We start from the raw sequence: 19687 nt of genomic DNA, 5'->3' as shown, positions 1-19687 counted from the left end.
GTCTGCATGTTTTATGTCAAAAAACACTATATAATCATGCCATTTTCAATTATTTGGATAATTTATTCAAAATACCTGTCAGCATGTATGTCTGTAACAATTTAGACACCTGCTGTGATATAGTAACTCCAGTATCATGGTGGGACGGGCCCAATACAAACTGATGACGTTTTGGTGTAAGGATAGCACTGTGATGGCCTCATGTCACAATACAACGAGGTGAAGTTCTGTCACGACATCACCAGGATGATGCAGCAAGATGATGTCACCTCCGCACAACACCACAACCGGCTCCAAGAGTGACGTCATCTCTCTGCCCCGCAAGGTTGCGATGACGCATGAATAGTACGTGGGGAGAAGCTCCTCCCCCGTTCCCCTCCCCGACGCTGGCGGCAGTGACACAGCCCAGCTCCGCGCGCGCGCTCGCTCCCTGCTGCAGGATGGCTGCTCCGCCGCGCTGGTGGCGGCGACTCCGCTTGGTGCCGGTGGCGGCCCTGCTGCTGCTCCTGCTCCCGGGCCCAGGCCCGGCCGGCGCCGCCCAGCTCTCCAGGTGGCGGCTGCCGGTGCCTATGGTGAGAGCGGGCCGGGGGGTCGCTCCATCCCGGATCCCGGGGGAAGGGCAGATCCGGGAAGCGGAGCCCGGGAGGGACGGGACGTTGCCCCGCCCTATCCCCGGGCGGGCGGGAGGTGGCTGCGGGCCCCGGCGCAGGGAGGGGCGGAGGTGTCGCTGGGGGTGTCCCGGCGAAGCGCCGCCAGGGTGGCAGTGGGCTTGCGCGGGGCTGTCTGCTCGTTTGCTCGCTGCACTGTTGGGTTTTTTCCTGGGGCGTGAGAGTCTTGCCATTGTCTTTGCTCAGTAACGTGTTCCTAGACCTAAAGGTGACCTTCAAAAGGGAACAGAGTTGGGCTTGTTGGGCCCCTTTTTCTTTCGAGTTGTGTAGAAGGGCCGAAAACTTAGATTGATTTATTTTTTGGCCCCTCCTGTTTTGCATTTGTATAGCCCGGAAGACACTCCGATGCCTTTGGTGCTAGTGAAATGACCTCAAAAGAGTCTAGAAAATGGAAACTGCATTTGAGAAGAGGAAGGTTTTCTTATCAGACTGCTAAACTGTGTTTTATACCTGTTTAACATTAGTGATTAAAAGCTCTTGGTGAAAGGACATCTCTGTTAAAGAATCAGCTTTTCTCCACTGTCAGCCAAGTTGTGAAAACTAACAGTTCATATCCTCTGAGAAATCCTTGAGGTCTTCCCGCAAAATTAGAGAGGATCACAGCTCCTGTTAGTTTTAGGGCTAAAACTCCTTTTGAAAAAACAAAACCTAGACCCTTTTTATAGATCACAAAGAAGCAAAGTCTGATTTAAATAAAACACCTTTGCAAGAGCTCCTTTGTAGGTGTGGCTGGATATGTTGGAATTGGAGGTGTAAGAATCATAAATACTAAATCAGTTAGGCAAGTTCTTGCAAGAGTTTGGGTTCTCTTAACTATTGTGCTTGAAATTCTGGGTGAAAGAAAGCAGTGTTTACTTAATTAAATGATCTAATGCTATCCAATTGTCTTCATCGTCTCTTTACTTGTTTGTCTTTGCAGGGGAAGAAGTTTTTTCATTTTGAAAAGGTTCTCTTCAGCAACACCACAATTTTCCTGAAGTGTAAGTGCTTTTGGTGGATGAGTCTGTTATGCTAGTCTCTACTCAACCTAGTAGTCATCACAATGTAGTAATACTTGGATGAAAGTGCTCATAAAACTGTGATTTATCCAGAGATATTAAACTGGTTACATTGGTAGATGATCTGCTAGCCATAGAATGGCACAATGCTACGGTAGCCCAGGAAGGCTGGGGGAAGAATGGAATCAACAGGTGGGGTTGTTGCAGGAGCACCCCCTGTGAATAGCATACAGCTCATAATTTCTGCAGGATCTGACACAGAGCAGCTGTGCTCTCTGATACAGTGGTTCTCTAGTACACTTGCCCATATTCTAGGCAGGACTGATTCTATTTTTAGATACCAAAAAGGAGGGATTGACTCTGGGAGTCATTCCCAAATTTGGCTTTTGCGCCCCTGGCTAAGAGCAGCCAGGGGCACTTATGACAGCAGCAAATGGTGCAAAACGACTGGTAGCCATGATCATCTTTTTACCAATTTATGGATTGGTAGATGGTGCAATATGGCTGGTAACCATCTCTGCTGTCATGCAAAAGCATGCTGCTGTGTAGCGCTGCTGAATAGCCTCTGTCAGCGGCATCTAGTACACATACGGTGACAGTCACAAAAGGCAAAACAGGCTCCATGATTGCCATGCTATGGCATCTGCCAGGGCAATCCAGGGAAAAAAGGCGCGAAATGCTTGTCTGCCGTTGCTTTCCCAGAGGAAGGAGTGACTGACGACATTTACCCAGAACCACCCGCGACAATGATTTTTGCCCCCTCAGGCACTGGGATCTCAACCCGGAAATTCCAAGGGGCGGGGGAGGCTGCGGGAACTATGGGATAGCTACGGAATAGCTACCCACAGTGCAACGCTCCAGAAGTCGATGCTAGCCTCGGACCGTGGACGCACACCACCGATTTAATGTGTTTAGTGTGGCCGCGCACACTCAATTTTATACAATCTGTTTTACAAAACCGGTTTATGCAAATTCGGAATAGTCCCGTAGTGTAGACGTACCCTTAGTTTGGTGCTCCCAGCTTTACAAGAATTGTCTCATTTGCTTTAACCACCCTGCTTCACTGTGTTGAATAATTTCACACATCTTCAGTCACCCAAATGGAATCCTGTAACATCAGAATGAATGGAATTCTAGTCTCCATATGCGTCACTTTGTGTTCTTTTGAACAATAGTTTCTGTCTCAGAAGAACACTGCTCTTCTGCTGCTGGTCCCTTGTTTGAATAAGCATATTATTCTTCATTGTTTATTGTAGTTGGGCAGGGGAGTAACATTATGTATGGTACTAGTCCATTAATAGCTAGGGGAAAACCTGGCATATGAGGACTTGTTACATTTTTTTCTGTCTTGTTTTCTGTGTAGTTGAAGGAGACGAGAAGGCTTGTGATCCCTTGCAGGGTTACAATGTTACCTGGTACTTTAGACATTCTGATTGCTACAATGAAGTCTCCAACTTTGGGGTAAGAATCATCTGGAACTGCATGGTATTTTTTTTTTTTTAAAGTCATGGTTGCTTAGTACAGGGGTGGCCAAGGTGTGGCTTCAGAGCCACATGCGGCTCTTCAGAAGGTAATATGCGGCTCCTTGTATAGGCACCTACTCCGGGGCTGGAGCTACAGGCGCCAGCTTTCCAATGTGCTGAGGGGTGCTCACTGCTCAACCCCTGGCTCTGCCACAGGCCCTGTCCCCACTCTACCCCTTCCAGCCCCTCCTACATGCAAAGAAACAGCTGATCAGGAGGTGTGGGGAGGGAGGAAGGAGGTGCTGATCAGCAGGGCAGCCGCTGGGTGGGAGGCACTGGGAGCGGGGGAGAGCAGGGTGGAGCTGATGTGGGGCTGCTGATGTATTACTGTGGCTCTTTGCCAATGTACATTGGTAAATTCTGGCTCCTCAGGCTCAGGTTGGCCACCCCGGCTTAGTGGATTTGAGCTTGGATACATCATTTATATCTCATTCCTGTCAGTCTGCTGTTCTGAGGAAGGCATCTGTACTCTGGTGGTAACAGACTCCTCGGTAACTGGGAAATGCAGAGGGCATGATCTAAAGCTTATTGAATTCAAGGGGAGCCTTTCTATTGACTTCAGTGGATTTTGGATCAGGCCAGTAGCTCTTGAGTGCTTACACTAATTTTCTTCATCTAGATGCAGAGGATAAAAAAGCAACTAGAAAAACCCAAACAAACCCATCAACTCTGATTAAAAACTCAAACACTTAATATTCAGTACAAAAAAATTATTAGAGAATTTAGCACGCCAAGGTCAGCAAATACCTAAACTGAGGTTGTATTCAGCCTTAATTCTTCCCCCTATTGCGTACGCTACTTACAAGTCTGTACATTATATAAATGCAGACTGTTTCTCAAATACAGTAGAATATACAACTTTTCTACAACTTTAGATACTTACTTGTGGCACTTTGTGATAGTTTTCTTGTTTACTTAATTTTCATTCTCAGGTTCATAAAATGTACTGAATATAACTTATATTAAACTCTCTTTTCTGTTTTAGCAATTTTAATAATTTAGGCTTCCATGTTGCAGATTTATGCTTCTCCTCTAAATTTAAGCATATAAGTAATCCCACTAATTCCATCCCTATTACTCATGTACTTAAAATTAACCACAGGTGTAAATGTTTGCAGGCCTGAGGCCTTAATAGCCATGTTGACTTTTTTTTTTAAATCAGTGGTACAACCTTATTTCAGGTGCAGTTGATTATTAAGCAAGTTAGCTCTGAACTTAGGTTCCTTTTATATGGTAACAAATGGTCACTATTAGTATTGTATTATATATGCTGTATATTTATAGTTTACAGTGCAACTTTCGTGAAAATAACTTTGTAGACTGACTTGCATTCAGTTCTGTACGTATATAATTGTGTAAGATTATGTTTAAAAAATCATGGAACAACTAGTTGCCACTCTCTGGTTAGAGACCGAAGAGATCAATTCTAAGATGTGTTGTGATCCCCATTCTAAATTTACGTGGAAGGGGTTTTTACTATAAATATCTTTGTAATTAATTTGGGTGGATTCATTTTGTATGGACAGGATGGGAAATACTTTTTTTGGTTTAGATGTCCTATTCTCTTCACAGATGTTTGTACGTTAGAGATATTGTCTTGCTTTCCAATTTTTCTAGCTGCTGAGAAAAATCATTTGATATATCAAATGCCAAAACATAAGTTATATTATGTCTGACAGGATGATCAAGCAGCATCTTATTTTGGAGCCACTGCTGAAGCACATACAGGTTGGTCAGGATCCTACGCCATGGCTTCACTCTTCTTCCCCAACTGTTCTGAGCTCTTCAAACCACAGGTATGATGTTGGTGAAGGCTTTGTAATCCCACCATGTTCTCTCATACCACATTCAGAGGAAAGCATTAGGTGATTCCTACTGGAACAGTTGGGCTTGTTGCAACTACAGGTGCTGCCTTAGCTGATGAGTACATATCCCCTGCCTTAAAGAGGAGAAGATGTATCTTTGTGTGTGTATAACAAATAACAAACAACCAAACAAATTATAACCATGATTTTTGTTCTGGTTTATTTAATGTTTACTGTTCAAAGTCTGCCCCCCAAAAGCAGACTTAAATGGTGGAGTTTTCCATATTGGCAACACTGTGTCTACTTCATATTGGGGAATGGCATAGAGCTCACTGCTGGGAAGGTTGTGGGTGTGTCCATGCACAGTCAGAGTGGGTGCTGCTTTTGGGGGGCTGTGGGAAATACACAGCAAACTGGGCTTTACATTCGTTGCTGAATAATACCTCAGCTTTTTTGCCAGGTGAGTGTTCAAGACTAACATTTAAATGAACATAAATTTAAAGAGTAGGTGGATAGGTAAATTATATAACACATTGTCAATAAATTAGAAACTTCAAGCAACTGAAGTCCACATAGTGAAAGGGCAAAAGAGTGCTTAAAGCGTAAGACCAAACAAGAGGGGAAAGAGGAGGGCCCAAGTGGGCAGTGACACGTGGCGGTATGTGCTTGTGGAAAGGAATCAAGGGGGCGTGTACAAATACATGCCCTACACCAGTTGTATCTTGCCACGGGAATCTGCACAACTCTATTAATACCAAACGTCAGTAAATGTACTGTTTGTTTAACAGTTTGTACGTAGAGATTTCAAGGAGAAATGTGCAGCTTGGCATCTGTATTAGACTGTTCCCAGTTGAAACAAAGGACATTCTGTAGTGAACACCAGGAAACTTCTCTTAACTGTTGAATCTGGCATACTAAGTAAGCAATGAGGCATAGTTAAAGGTGACTGGAAAAGGATTTTAAAAAAATCATATTTGTGCTCTTTTAACTACTTTGATGTATAAAGATGGCTTGAAACACATTTTAAAATACGTTGACAGTTCTGATATTTCTAAATGTAAAAGCAGGCAACTGTTTTCTCTGCTTTTACTGGAAGAGCTCTTGTGCATCTCAGCTGTGTATTAGGAGGCCATATATTAATTGAATGGCCAAGGTGGTAAGGTTGGGATTGTCAAAAGACCATAAGGGTATGCCTACTTTGCAATAAAACACTTTATCGCTGGTCTGTGTCAGCTGACTCAGGCTGCTGGGCTTATAAAATTGCAGTGTAGATTTTCAGGCTTGGGCTGGAGGCTGAGCTTGAATGTCTACACTGCAGTTTTGTAGCCCCGCAGCCCAAGCACCCCAAGCATAAGTCAGCTGACACAACCAGCCATGGATGTATTATTGCAGTGTAGACATATACCCTATGTGACTTTTCCTTGGGAGCCTTTGAAATCACAACTGAAATCTTGAACAAAGACATCCTTTCTCCCAATGTGTATCACCTAATAAATGATTGTAAACAGTCTGGCCAAAGACTCTTTCCCACTCAGTTGCTTAGCTTTCAGGGTCTTCTAAAGTAGTAGTCTCATTAGTTCTCTAGTCGCTGTACTGTCTTTCTGGGTAGTCAAGATCGGAATTTCTTATGTGAAAAACAAGCAGCAAAAAAAAAATCTGCAAATACAACCCAACTAAACCCACCCTTTCAGGACTCTTTTATGCATAAAGAAATAAAAGGGCTTGGGTCCACCTTTTTTCTTCGTGAGTTACCTCTCACAGGGAGGTGCCTAGAACTCTCTAAGTGGTGCACGCTTTATTATGGGAATTTACTTCTTTACTCCCCAAATTAAATCTGTCGGTCCATTTCTAAAAAATGAAACCTGTTGTATTTAGTAATTCCGTCTCCTAAAAGGGCTAGTCTAAGCAAGTGCACAAAACTTTATCCCAGCTGTGGAGAGAGTCTAGGTTAGGGAAATGAGAGAAGGGCTTCTCCCTGTAAGTTAACCCTCTGTTGCAGTTTTTCAGAATGTGCTTGCTTTCTTGTAATCTAATTTTAACAGCAGAAACACTGCTGGTATAACTTGTCTTTATATTTCTAAGAAAGTGTTTATATATATGTTTTTTTTTTATCCTAAAGATTTTCTATAAAGAGTATATTCCCCTAGAACACCTCTCAGATGAAAAACAAGAGGTAATTCCTTTTCTTTGGTGTACATGATTTTTAAAGGGGGTTGATGATGGTGTGGGTGGATGGGAAGCTTTTGGAATCTTGATTAATATGCTGCTTTTTATGTCTTTAAGAGTTTAAAAGATAAGGAGAATGCAACAAACCACACAATGGTGGCAGAGAAAACTGTAAGTATCTGAGGATTTTAGGCATAAGGGTGGTGTGGAATCTAGCAACTCTAAATAAATTTTTTTATATTTGCACAAATTCTTTTTAGTATGTATTAATAGTAGTGCTATTAATTTTGCTACACTGAATTTTATGGAAGCTAGATATGTTTTAGCCTTGTTATAGTGTAATAATTATGTGGAACGTAGGTAATTTGGCAGTAGTTCTAGGTGTTTCACATTTTTCATATGAAATGTTTAGTTCTTTTAAGTTCATGTTCTCTCTGGATTCCATTAAAGGTCAGACTGGTTTTATCAGAAATAAAATTAAATACAGTAGTTAGGTTTAAATTTTTAACACGCTAATGTTGGTATATAATCTGTATCAGCCTTAACAGATTTTATCATTGATAATTTTGTCTTATCAAATATCTGATTTATTGGCAGATCTGAGTTTTAATCATGAGGGATGTCCCGCAGCCAATAGTAATTTCTACAGCAAATGATCAATATGGAAAGTTCTTATTCCATCTCAATAACCTTTGCTGTTTCATGTTATACAATTTGAATTGCTACCATCAAAGCCAAAGAACTCGGTATAGTTCTGTTGTTGCTGTTGCTTTCAGAGAGTAAGAAGCAAAATAGTCTTGGTGAATGTGTTAATGTTAGTGGAGCTGAACCCAGGAAAGAGACTCTCTTCTGATATCACTGTAGCTTTTGTGGTGGTCTGTCTGATTAGCTTTACTAACTTTTAGTGCATTGCCTATAAACCACATTTTTCTTTAGGAGCCTGGCCGTAGTGTATTACAACTGTGAGAACAGGTCGGAGATTGAATGAAAAGTATTAATATATGTCCACTTGGTGGACATCTCTCATCATGTTATGTAGTCATATTCATATATTTCCCAGCATAAGGGCTTTGGGGGAGAACATTGTGGTTGTAGCTTCATCTGTGAATACTGTGCTTGCTTAAAATCTTTTCAGGAGTCTTATCAGAAGATGTTAGTTTTGAATTGATCTGATTTGCTCTGTGTATCTGTGTGTACATCTGGAAGCTTGTTTTTCAGGCAAGGAATGCTGTGATCCAAACCCGGAAAGATGGGCCATATATCTTCATTGTGCAAATTGGGATTTCAGCCTTGAAGGAGTCTAGTATCAACATGAAAAGGAGGGAGATAACAGCACCCTCCTCTGATCCAAAAGAGAGTCTCTTTACAAGTAAGCTGCATATAGTCATCTTTCATTCTCTTATTTATTTTTGACTTATTGAATGCTCTTATCAGACATTATTTAGGTGCTTTTATGTAATATATACTGTGCAGCCCAGTGTCAGTTTGAAGACTTCCAACTTCTATCTTGCACATAATTACATTCTCCATTACAGCTCCCCTCAGCCTAAGGCAATAGATGAGCCATGCATGGTATCAGGAGGATAACAGCTTTCGACTTTGTCAAACTAATGGTGGAAACTATCGAGTTGTCAGTAATTCAGTTCTGAGCGGCAAAGAGTCCTGTGGCACCTTATAGACTAACAGACATATTGGAGCATGAGCTTTTGTGGGGTGAATACCCACTTCGTCGGATGCACATGCACATGCATCCGACGAAGTGGGTATTCACCCCACAAAAGCTCATGCTCCAATACGTCTGTTAGTCTGTAAGGTGCCACAGGACTCTTAGTCTGGATCTCTAAAAGCGGCAAACATGGCTACCCCTCTGATACTTCAGTTCTGAGTATTGTCCCTCCATGTAAGGATCTTGGAAGAACACCCAACTAATGTAGTTGTTTATAGTAACACACTTAAGTAGCTAGGCCTCAAGTGATGTAGAGCATTGCAAGATCAAAATTAACACCTTGCAGTTGCTACTAGCAGTGACTTGGAACCATGTGCACTCCTTTGAGGAAATGCTAAACTCTTTAGCATATCTTACGTTAAAATGTTATTGGCATGGCAATTGTTTTTAAAGTGGCTACAGAGCATAGGCAATTGGGAAAAATAAGGAAATTCAAAATTAAGGCTTAAATGTAGTCTTGAACTTGCCCTAGTCTGCACAGGCTCTTTGTAGCACAAATTAATATAATTTACTTTTCACTAACGAAGACTACTATGTATAATGGGGCATGTCATTTTAAATACACCTCTACCCTGATATAACGCTGTCCTCGGGAGCCAAAAAATCTTACCGTGTTATAGGTGAAACTGCGTTATATCGAACTTGCTTTGATCCGCTGGAGCTTGCAGACACCCCCCCTCTCTCCCGGGAGCACTGCTTTACCACGTTATATCCAAATTCGCATTATATCGGGGTAGAGGTGTACAAGCATGTAAAATTCATTGTTTTATATAAGGCTTAATCTTTTTTGTGATTGAAGTACAAATTACATTTAAGACGTGCTGCACTATTTGATTCCTGTTCAAAACAGTTGGATTGTGTTTTGACAGTGACTGTGGAACTGAAGGGTCCATATGAGTACCTCTCTCTTGCAGACTATCCTCTCATGATTGTAAGTAAAACTGGCTTTCTTTAGTTCGCCTACAGAGTTGACATAAATCCCAGCAAAAATTTTTCTTGAGCAGTGTAGTCATTCATGGTGACTTAGTGGCTCAGCATGAATAAAGAACATTGTTTTTCATGTATTTTCCCTACTCTGCAAAGTTCAGGAATTAGCATGCTCTAGTATTTTTTTTCTTATTGGAGTGCTATAACATAGCTGCTGTAGACTAGTCATGCCAGAGGGCAACAGTATCATTAGTATAGTTATCCACTCATGAATTGCAACTTTCAGTACATACTCTCCTGTCTTAGCTCGTCTGGGGAAACTCACTGTTCTTTGTTTTTGCTTAATGTTACCGTTTTGTGTGTCATTGCTTTCTCTGCTCTTTAGTGGTAGCCACTCCCTACTGTTTTTCGCTGCCACCAGTGACAGAATAACTCAACTTGTAGCTGACTCAGTTCTTAGTTGTTTCTTTCCAGGAGGTGAAGTGATTTCCTGCTGGCTGAAGAAGTAAAGGGACTTGAACAAAATTTTCATCCCCCTTTATAGAGACCTTGGAAAAAGACTGATTAAAAAGTAATGTCTCTAGTCTGATTGCAGTGATCTCTGCTACTGGGCGGGGGTAAGCAGTAGTCTCTGGTTGTGATTGATATGCTGCACACTTCACTTTCTGCAGAAGTAGAAAGCATCCAGCAGAACTTTCTAAGGCTCATTTAACTTGTGTGAGTGACCCAATGTGAGAGATCCAGGAAAAGGGCCTTTAAGTCTAGAGTGCACCTGTGATGGAGGGCCTTGACTGAAGCTGCTGTGGCTAGGTCCTTCTCTTTGAATTGTATGCCTAACCTGGACATGGAGGTGTATAGGGAAGAAAATCCTATCCTGATCATTAAGTGTGTTGAGGTTCTGCAGTTTGTCTCTCAATGGCCTAGTTTAAAAACTAGTTCACTGCAGGGAGAGACTGCAGTTGTCCCCATGCTGTCCCACTTCTTTGTTCTGGCCATGTAGCTGATCCATATTGAGTGGCCATTTGTTTTATGTGCTTTATTGTTTTCATCCTCATCTTTCTTGCACATTGAGCCTCAATGATCTATTGGGAGTTTGCCATGATCTGGTTGGTGTTCTGATGTTTCTAATCCATCAAATAACTTATGAAATCTGTTTTTCAGCATGTCAAGTTTGCTTCTATGCAATGCATGTCTGAAAGATCTTGATGACTTTACTTAAGTCTCTTAAACAAGTCACTTTGGAAACATAGCAGAGTGTTCAAACTAACATTCTTTTGTGATTAATTTCTGAGGCTTTTTCTAGGTCCTGTGTCTTACTTGCCTCTTTTTGAATGACCTCAAATTTGGTCAAAAACTGTTTATTTGCTGGCCACATGTGTCAAAAGGTGATTTTGGGACTGGGGGAAATGACCAAACAGATCTGTAATGAAAAGCAAGTCTCTTTCCTACCTGGGAGGGAAGGGTTCCAATAATCACCCCATAACTTGTGCTTTACAGAATGGTATGAGAAATAAGCCTACCTCTTACATTAAATCTTTCCAGGAAAGTTTCTGAAATGTCCCTTAAGGGTGGCAGAGAAGTTTGGAACTACAAGAACAAACAGGTGCAAGGGGGTAATATTTCTTGGTGTTTGGGGGATGATTTGTACAAGCACAGATTCTAATAGGAGTTTTTTTAGGCTAGTGATATGTGCTTTACTCCTTTGGCAGAATCAGCCGAGAATAAGTTGCGAAGCTCCTCTTGTATAAGAATGGAATCACTCAAACTCAGTTACAATGATTCCATCTGCTGGCAGTGAGAAATTTGTATCATGCCTCTAGACTGCTACAGAACCCCAGGAAAGAAATGTGAAATGTCTATATCCAGCTACTGTGGAAAGTTTAAAAAACAAACAAACGAACAAACCAAACTTTCCACAGTAGTTGGATATAGACACTTCACAAGCTGCTGTGCTTTACCAAGAAAATATAGCTGTATTAAATCCATGCACTGTCCTTCCATGGAAATGGTTTTGGGTCTAACCATTCTATTAATCCCTTCCTTGTTTCCCTCCTGATATAATAGTTTTTCATGGTGATGTGTATCGTGTATGTGTTCTTTGGAGTTCTGTGGCTTGCATGGTCAGCCTGTTATTGGCGGGATCTCCTGAGGATCCAGTTCTGGATTGGTGCGGTTATCTTCCTGGGAATGCTGGAGAAAGCAGTCTTCTATGCAGAATTCCAGAACATCCGCTACACGGGAGAATCTGGTATGTACCAAGGACAACTTATAATTATGGGTATATCTACATTGCAATCAGAAATGTGACTCAGCATATGTCAACATCCTGAGGCAGCTTTGATTTAGCCAGTTGAATAATTCTAGCAGTGGAGCTGTACAAGCCCTTCTGTGACCCTAGATATGTATTTGTTCAACCAGTATGTGCTGCTGTGGCTTCGCTGTTATTGTTTGATCTAGCTAGATCAAACAATAGCTCTACATATTCTGCAGTCACCCCTCTGATTGTAGTGTAGTCATACCCATTGCCATGGGCAGGGTAAGGTGGTAATGATTCATTTGAATATATAACTAATTAGGTAGTGTATATTCAATAACTATTTGATAAGTTGGGCACCTCAGAACAAGGAATAAGTATCCAATGTTTTTGGATTCTGTTCCCAATTGTGCCACAGGCTCTCTGGATGACCTCTGGAAAGTTGTTAAACTGAAGTCTTCAGTCTTCATTGTCCCATCTGTAAAAAGGGTATAATACCCACTTCATAGGGATAATTGAATCCTGTTTCTAAAGTGCTTTGATCTTCTCTGAGACTTAAATTCAACATGCTATGTAGGTTATGTCTGTATAGGAAAATCTTGCTAACAATAAGGATAGTTAAGCACTGGAGCAGATTGCCTAGGGAGGTTGTGGGATCCCTGTCATTGGAGGTTTTTAAAAACAGATTAGACAAATATCTGTCATGGGTGGTCTAGGTATACTTCCTGCCCCAGTGTGGAGAGAAGGACTAGATAACTTTGAGGTTCCTTCCAGCCCTACATTTCTATGACTCTATCATGTAGTATTTTAGAAAATACTTCAAAAACATTTTAGGATCTGACTTAAACTAATTTAAAGCTGATACTTGTGCTGTTCTGATCGCCCTTACATCCTTATGTGTTAGAGAAGTTTGTGCTATAGTACATCAAAAAGCCTTAAAACGCAAGGTAATAGATCACAAATGCCAAATCTAGATGCAGCAAGTTGAGTTATAGACAGAGCCGGCTTGTGAATTAATGGGTTGTGTGACTTGCTTTGGGATATGACATTTCACCTATCTAGATCACTAATTATAATCTGGCTCAGGCTGGTAGCAACCAAAATTAATTACTGTACCAACTCACTGTCAGATTGCAGCTGAAGCTGATTGGAGTGTGTTGGGTTCTAGGTGGGATGCACTAGCACAGGGCTTCCCACCAAGATCTTAAAGAAGGATCTGAGCGAGTGAAACTACAACATGGTCTTACAGAATTTTTACATGCAGCTGTCCTGATCCACAACATAGAGCAGGGGTCTCAAACTCAAATGACCACGAGGGCCACATGAAGACTAGTACATTGGCCCGAGGGCCGCATTACTGACACCTCCCCCCGCTGTCCTCGGCCCCGCTCCCACTCCACGCCTTCCATGAGGCTGTGGCTCTTCCAACCCCTTCCCCGAAATCCCCACCCCAACTCACTACCTTCCTTCCCCCAGGGGGTACAGGAGGGGTGTGGGGTGTGGCAGGGGCTCAGGGCAGGGAGTTGGGGTGTGGAGTGCAGGAGGGATGAGGGGTGCAGCAGGGGGTCGGGGCACAGGAGGGGTGCGGCAGGGGACTCAGGGCAGAGAGGTGGGGTGCAGGAGGGGTGAGGGGTGTGGCAGGGGATCAGGGTGCAGGAGGGGTGCGGCAGGGGGCTCAGGGAAGGGGGTTGGGGTGAAGCAGGGGGTTCAGGGCAGGGGGTCGGGTGCAGAGTGCAGCAGGCGACTCAGGGAAGGGGGTTGGGGTGCAGCAGGGGGCTCAGGGCAGGGGTGCAGGGTATGGTGGGGTTGGGGTGTGGCAGGGGGCTCAGGGCAGTGGGTTGGGGTGCAGGAGGAGTGTGGCAGGGGTCGGGGTGTGGCAAGGGGCTCAGGGCAGGGGGTTCGACTGCAGGAGGGGGAAACGGCTGGAATGTGGGGGAGTAGGGGCACAGGGGTGTGTGTTGCTGTTGCTTCAGGCACCGCCCCCAGCAGCTCCCATTGGCCGGGAATGGGGACCGCGGTCAGTGGGAGCTGCCGGGGGCGGTGCCTGAGGCAACATCAACACACACCCCTGCGCCTCTTCTCCCCCCCCCACGTTCTTTCCGCTTCCCGGAGCGACAAGGGGGCAGGGCAGGGAGCCAGAGCCTGCTCTAGGTAAATGCTGGGGGGGGGGAAGGGGCACGAGGATTTCGCGGGCTGCAGAAAATAACCTTGTGGGCCAAATGCGGCCCGCGGGCTGCGTGTTTGGGACCCCTGACGTAGAGGATCTTGTTGGTTGGCTACTTGGGATGCTATTAATGCCTAGGAGATGCTTAAGGGCTATATCCAAAGTATTGCAAGAAGGAATGGGAAAGGGCATTACCATATTCAGGGTTTCCGCATGAATTAAGATCGTTAGGTATTCAGTCTGATTTAATGACTTGTGTATACCCTCTGGTGAGGTATGGGACTGAAATAACATTCTTCAGTTCATCTCTCTGCTAGAAAATACTTAAAGTAGGTTCTGTCTTATCTATCTTATGTAGACCATATGCATACAAGCATTTTCTGAGGGGAAAAAAAGTTTCTCAGTAACTCCTTTGGTGCTGAATGAAGTATTCAGCTCTTCCTGGAAGCTTGCTCCAACAGTAGATAACAAAAAGATTAAGAACACTGATGCATTTTAATTAACCTGCGTTTCTAGGAATAGTCTTGACCACTGTATTGTTGCTCTTACCTGCAGCACTTATTCAGAACCTGAATTATATGTTTAGTAACCAAGTTTCTTGTGCTTTGTGGTTGGTAGTCCAAGGTGCACTGATACTTGCAGAGCTGCTTTCTGCAGTGAAACGTTCACTGGCTCGAACTCTGGTCATCATCGTCAGCCTGGGATACGGGATAGTTAAGTGAGTAACAACCTCATCTCATGTTACAGGCTGAACATGTTTCTTTAAAGTGGTTAAATGACATTTGAATGTTATTAGCAAACTTTGAAAATGGATGCTGCAGTGAGACAAAATGAAGTAAAATGTTAAGTAAAAAAACTATTGGAATGGAAAGAGAATTTTAGAGAGAAGGCAAAAATCTTTCTGTAGTTCAACACTCTTCTCTCTTTAAAATAGGCAAATTAGAGACCCCCTCAGTGAGGAAGCTGACCTATCTACTGAAAAATGACATTTTGTAATGCATATGAGCTTAATTAAATATTAATGTTAAAAATTAACCCTTTTTAAAAAAAAAAAAAGTAGCTGCTGACAGCACTAAGTAACGGATTCTGTTAACACTGTTACGCTCCGTGCTGTAGTCAGGTGTGTGCGAAGGCTGTGTGCATGCGTGATCAGGTACTAGTATGCAGTGAATATAATTGAGTACCAAGTGCTCAGTGTCCAGGAGAGGGAGAATATCGGTAAGTGGGTGAGTTATGGGGAATGGTAGAAGTGTGATCATTCAAAATATTTTCTTTAAACGCTTCAAAGGTGGATAGTAACGGGACTAAAACAGGTGGAGATAACCGAGTGCATTTGCTGAATTTTCTTGAGATGGGAGGAAGTATGGAGATGAGTGGGTGGGGACAACTTTAGATACCCACTTGGGGGAATATGCAGTTCTGGTTCTGATCTTTTTTAAGAAAGATGTGGAAAAACTAGAAAGGATGCAACAAATGCAAAAGGATTAAATAAGACCTATGATGCAGGACCAAAGGCACTAAAATGCAGGGCTTTAGAGCTGTGCTGCAGCTCTGCTCCAGCTCCGGGCAAAAACCTGCAGCTCCACTGCTCTAGAGCTGCTCCAGCTCCAGGCTTTGCTCCAAAGCCCTGCTAAAATGAGTGTAATCTAGAGGGGAGAGAACATGTGAGACAAAGCTTGGCATAGAGATCAGAATAACTCTATACATTAATAAAAGTATTTCAGAAGATGGTAGAACCAGGATTAAAGAAAGCCAAGAAAGGAAAACGTTAAGCTAGATTTTGGGGATGTTATGGTTCTTAGACTAGACTGAAATTAATCCATTATCTCTCACAGTGAAAGAGTCTAAAACTCTTTTGAATGTTCAAAAAGCGGTTAGAGAAGACCACTTGTGTATGTATATTATAAATTCTCATGAAGTGTGAGACAAACTTTTTCTGTCTGAAATTAAGTCTGTCTTGAAGTGGTTTTTACCTTACACATAGTGTGTGAAACTTTCATTGTACTGTACTCTTAAAATCACACCTTTAAATTCAAGCCTGGACAAAGCCATGAACTTAGAGCACCGTGACAAAATAACTTCCTAGATCTATAACTTGTGATGAGAAACCTTGAATTGTGTGCCTTTTTTGCGTGTGTGAATTGTGTGTGTTTTATCTTTTTTTCACTTTTTTTATATTTCCCTGCAGGCCTCGTCTTGGAGTCACTCTTCACAAAGTAGTTACGGCTGGAGTGCTCTATTTATTATTTTCTGGCATGGAAGGTGTCCTTAGAGTCACAGGGGTCAGTAGACTCTTACCTGTGTTTTCATATGTGCCATACATGTAGCAATTGTTGGTCTTGTGTGATTACATATACTGTAATGTAGTGAAGGATCCTTCGGCTGTGCTATAATAGGGAAATTTGGAGAATGAAATTCCCAGCGCCTAAGGGGGGAGAGAGGACAGTTGTGGAATGTTGTTGAGAAGGCTTTATTTTTCCAGCTATTTTCTTAGAATCATAGATTATTAGGGTTGGAAGGGACCTCAGGAGATCATCTAGTCCAACCCCCTGCTCAAAGCAGGACCAATCCCCAAATGGCCTCCTCAAGGATTGAACTCACAACCCTGGGTTTAGCAGGCCAATGCTCAAACCACTGAGCTATCTCTCCCCCCCACTTGCCATGTCTACTCCCCAAAATTTAATTCTCTGCGATGGAAAATAATTTTGGTGCTTTGAAATAGGAATACTTGAAGATAAGCGGGTTTTTTTGGGTCCAGAATTGACAAAGTTTTGAATTTGTGCCTAGTAGTCAAGGGAGGTTTCACTGGGTCTTGTGCAGGGGAAAAAAACCACGCTGGCAAATAGAAATGGGTGCTCCTTGCAGATTTTTCAAGGTGCATATTTTAATAGCCCGATGAAGACTATTTTAATTCTTAAAGATTTTATTGTACGTAGTCATTTTTTAGGTCGATGGAGTTCAGCTTCAGAAGGACAATATCAGTCCTGCAGTGGCACTGCTGCTTTTCACAATCTAAAACTTGCCTATCAGAAGAGTCTCTGGCTTTGGTTTTGCACCTGACGTGATTGAATTCTTGGGACAGCTTATTTTGACTTTGTCTCTCATTTGGTACCCTTTCAGCTTTTCTATGGCGCTATGGCTCTGATAGCTAACTTGGGTCTATCAGTGATTGATGCCTGTATTATTTTATGGATATCCTTTCAGAAGTTGCCCAGTATGACTAATTTTTCTAGGAAATGTTCAGTGCCTGGTGCAGAGACCAGTACAAGTGAATTTCTTAACAAAATAACATACTGAATGAATTTGTGTATGTGCGAGAGGATTGTTGATCACATCTTGTATGTTGTCTCCTAGGGTTCCATCAACTTGTGCCCTTTTGTTTAAATTTAGTGCTCAACAGTGGAACATGTAGTCTTTGGCACCAACACAGTACCTGCAAAGATCTATAACAAACTATCTGTAAGAACTGTTATTGCAGCGCAGCACCATCAAGGCTGTCTGCTCATTAGCGGTGCCTTTTCAATAAGTTACTCACCTGACTCTAAAAACTTACTTCTTGCCATATCAGTCGCTTGTGGGGATCAGAACTGTGTGTGGCGTTGTCTGCTTTTAACTCTGCTACAAAATACTCTGTCCCTTGTGGTGAACACTAATTCAAACCCTCTACTTCAACAGCAAAGCATATAGGGGCTTCATAGCTTTCCAGTTCTGTATTTATGTTCTCTGATGGTAAAATGATAACCTGGCACTGAATGCTTGATGATTTTGGTGTGTGCTTTGCTTTTCCAATCATCTTGTTCTCACTGGGTCTTTCTCTTTATCTCTAGGCACAGAATGATCTTGCCTCCTTGGCTTTTATTCCCCTGGCTTTCCTAGATACTGCCCTCTGCTGGTGGATATCCTTCTTCACTGTTTAATTTGGTGCAGTGTTTTTTCTTTGGAGTTTGGTCTTCAGAGAGTCTTTCTGCAGTAAACATTTTTGCCATCCTTTTTGTCGAACAGCTACCATAGGCCCTGTGGCCTGAAGGTTCAGGTAAGCTCTATTTCCATAACTCGTGTAACAAAATTTAAATTGCCAACAGAGGTTTGTGAATTGGATTTGAAACAGGTCCTAGCCCTTACCATAGTGAACATGTAGTTTTTGTGTTATGGTGTTCTCTGATTATTGATGTGAATTTACTCTAAAGTTGTATTGAAGCAGTAGTCAGAACAGCAGTTTTTGGGACTATGGTCTGTCCTGACCTTACAATGTAGGTGTTTTTTGGTTTTTTTTGGGGGTGGTTTGGTTTTGGGTTTTTAGTTTTGTTTTAAACTGGTAGAAAACGCCTTTATTTTGACAACACTAGTGCTAAAATTTCTTCTCAGAACTTGCAGGTCTCGTACAGTAGTTTGGGGACAAGAAAGAGTTGAGTTAACTTTTTAAGCAGTTTTCTGAATCATTTTTCTAAACCTCTTCCCAGCCTCCTCTTCCACGTTTGCCATTTGTCTTCTGCTGTGCTGAGACCCCTTTGAGTTTAGGACTTGGCTAGGTTTAGTATAAGCTCCCGAAACTACCAAACCTGAAAAATTAGGATATGCCAAAGTTCACCTTTCTCTTTCCAGGCCAGGGCAACCCCCTTGTTCCTCTTACAATTGTCAGTTTTTTGTCTAAATACCTGTTCAATTATTGTACAATTAAGATTGCAGGCAAGGTAGGTAAAGATAAAAATGGATGTGCTGTCCATTTATATTAATCTCATGAACAGGTTTTAAATCTATTTTTCTCTTCTCAAAATGCATGTAAAGTTTTCCCGCAAGTATGAGCTACTGTAGTGTAGTTGGAGTGTAGTTGTGAAATTTTGCATCAGGCTAGCTTACTGATGTGGTGATATCAGAGTACTAGGCCTGGCTGCCTCTGGATGACCACCTACTGCTGCTGTGCGGGAGGGCTGGGTCACTGTGGTTGTGCTGTTAGAAAGGGTTGCCGGGGCGCTATGTCTGCATGGCATGACAGTGTTGCTTGAGATGTGTATAAAAGCTGTATCCTACTTGTTATCAAGAACTTGATTCTTAAGCTTGCTTTCCTTGACTTGCCATACATATTCATCAGCCTGACTCAAACGATGAAGCTGCTAAAACTTCGGAGGAACATTGTGAAACTCTCTCTTTACCGGCACTTCACCAACACTCTTATCTTGGCAGTAGCAGGTGAGCTGTGGATTCCATTCCTCACTAAATAGTCCACTTTCCAGGTATTATAGGGCTGGTTTAGTTTACTAAAGCTCTTCTTTGGATCTGTTTATTGGTCTTTGGCATTTCAGTGTTTACTCTTGAACACTCAGCCTTTCATAGTGGTGGGCTTTTGCCTAATTTTTCTCTCTACCCATAAACAGTAGCTTCAAATTAGCATTTCTCTGAATAAGCTTAATAGTTTTTTGGAGTTTTTCATTATGGTTCCCTTTCCTCTCCCACCTTCT

The 19687-nt window shown here is 42.4% G+C and overlaps 1 protein-coding gene across 4 annotated transcripts in view; it reads left to right on the top strand.

Annotated features, from left to right (window-relative positions):
• Window positions 1–139: 139 nt before the first annotated feature.
• The window catches only part of TMEM87A (transmembrane protein 87A), a 29883-nt gene continuing 10335 nt past the window's right edge, over window positions 140–19687 (top strand). The window contains exons 1-13 of one of the 4 annotated variants that reach the window (XM_045013615.1): window positions 140–572; window positions 1588–1648; window positions 3030–3127; window positions 4869–4985; window positions 7114–7167; window positions 7278–7331; window positions 8379–8529; window positions 9756–9817; window positions 11878–12061; window positions 14850–14949; window positions 16420–16513; window positions 17352–17423; window positions 19310–19418. In XM_045013615.1, the coding sequence (XP_044869550.1) occupies window positions 339–572; window positions 1588–1648; window positions 3030–3127; window positions 4869–4985; window positions 7114–7167; window positions 7278–7331; window positions 8379–8529; window positions 9756–9817; window positions 11878–12061; window positions 14850–14949; window positions 16420–16513; window positions 17352–17423; window positions 19310–19418 (1390 nt within the window). In that variant the 5' untranslated portion in view covers window positions 140–338. Of the gene's footprint in view, window positions 573–1587; window positions 1649–3029; window positions 3128–4868; window positions 4986–7113; window positions 7168–7277; window positions 7332–8378; window positions 8530–9755; window positions 9818–11877; window positions 12062–14849; window positions 14950–16419; window positions 16514–17351; window positions 17424–18058; window positions 18128–19309; window positions 19419–19687 lie in introns of all 4 variants that reach the window. The other 3 variants (XM_045013612.1, XM_045013616.1, XM_045013613.1) reach the window with 3 other exon arrangements.

This window comes from Mauremys mutica, chromosome 4, assembly GCF_020497125.1.
Source record: "Mauremys mutica isolate MM-2020 ecotype Southern chromosome 4, ASM2049712v1, whole genome shotgun sequence".
Lineage (NCBI taxonomy): Eukaryota > Metazoa > Chordata > Testudines > Geoemydidae > Mauremys > Mauremys mutica.
The sequence above is the reverse complement of the archived record's forward strand: the minus strand, read 5'-3'. Positions and strand labels throughout refer to the sequence as shown.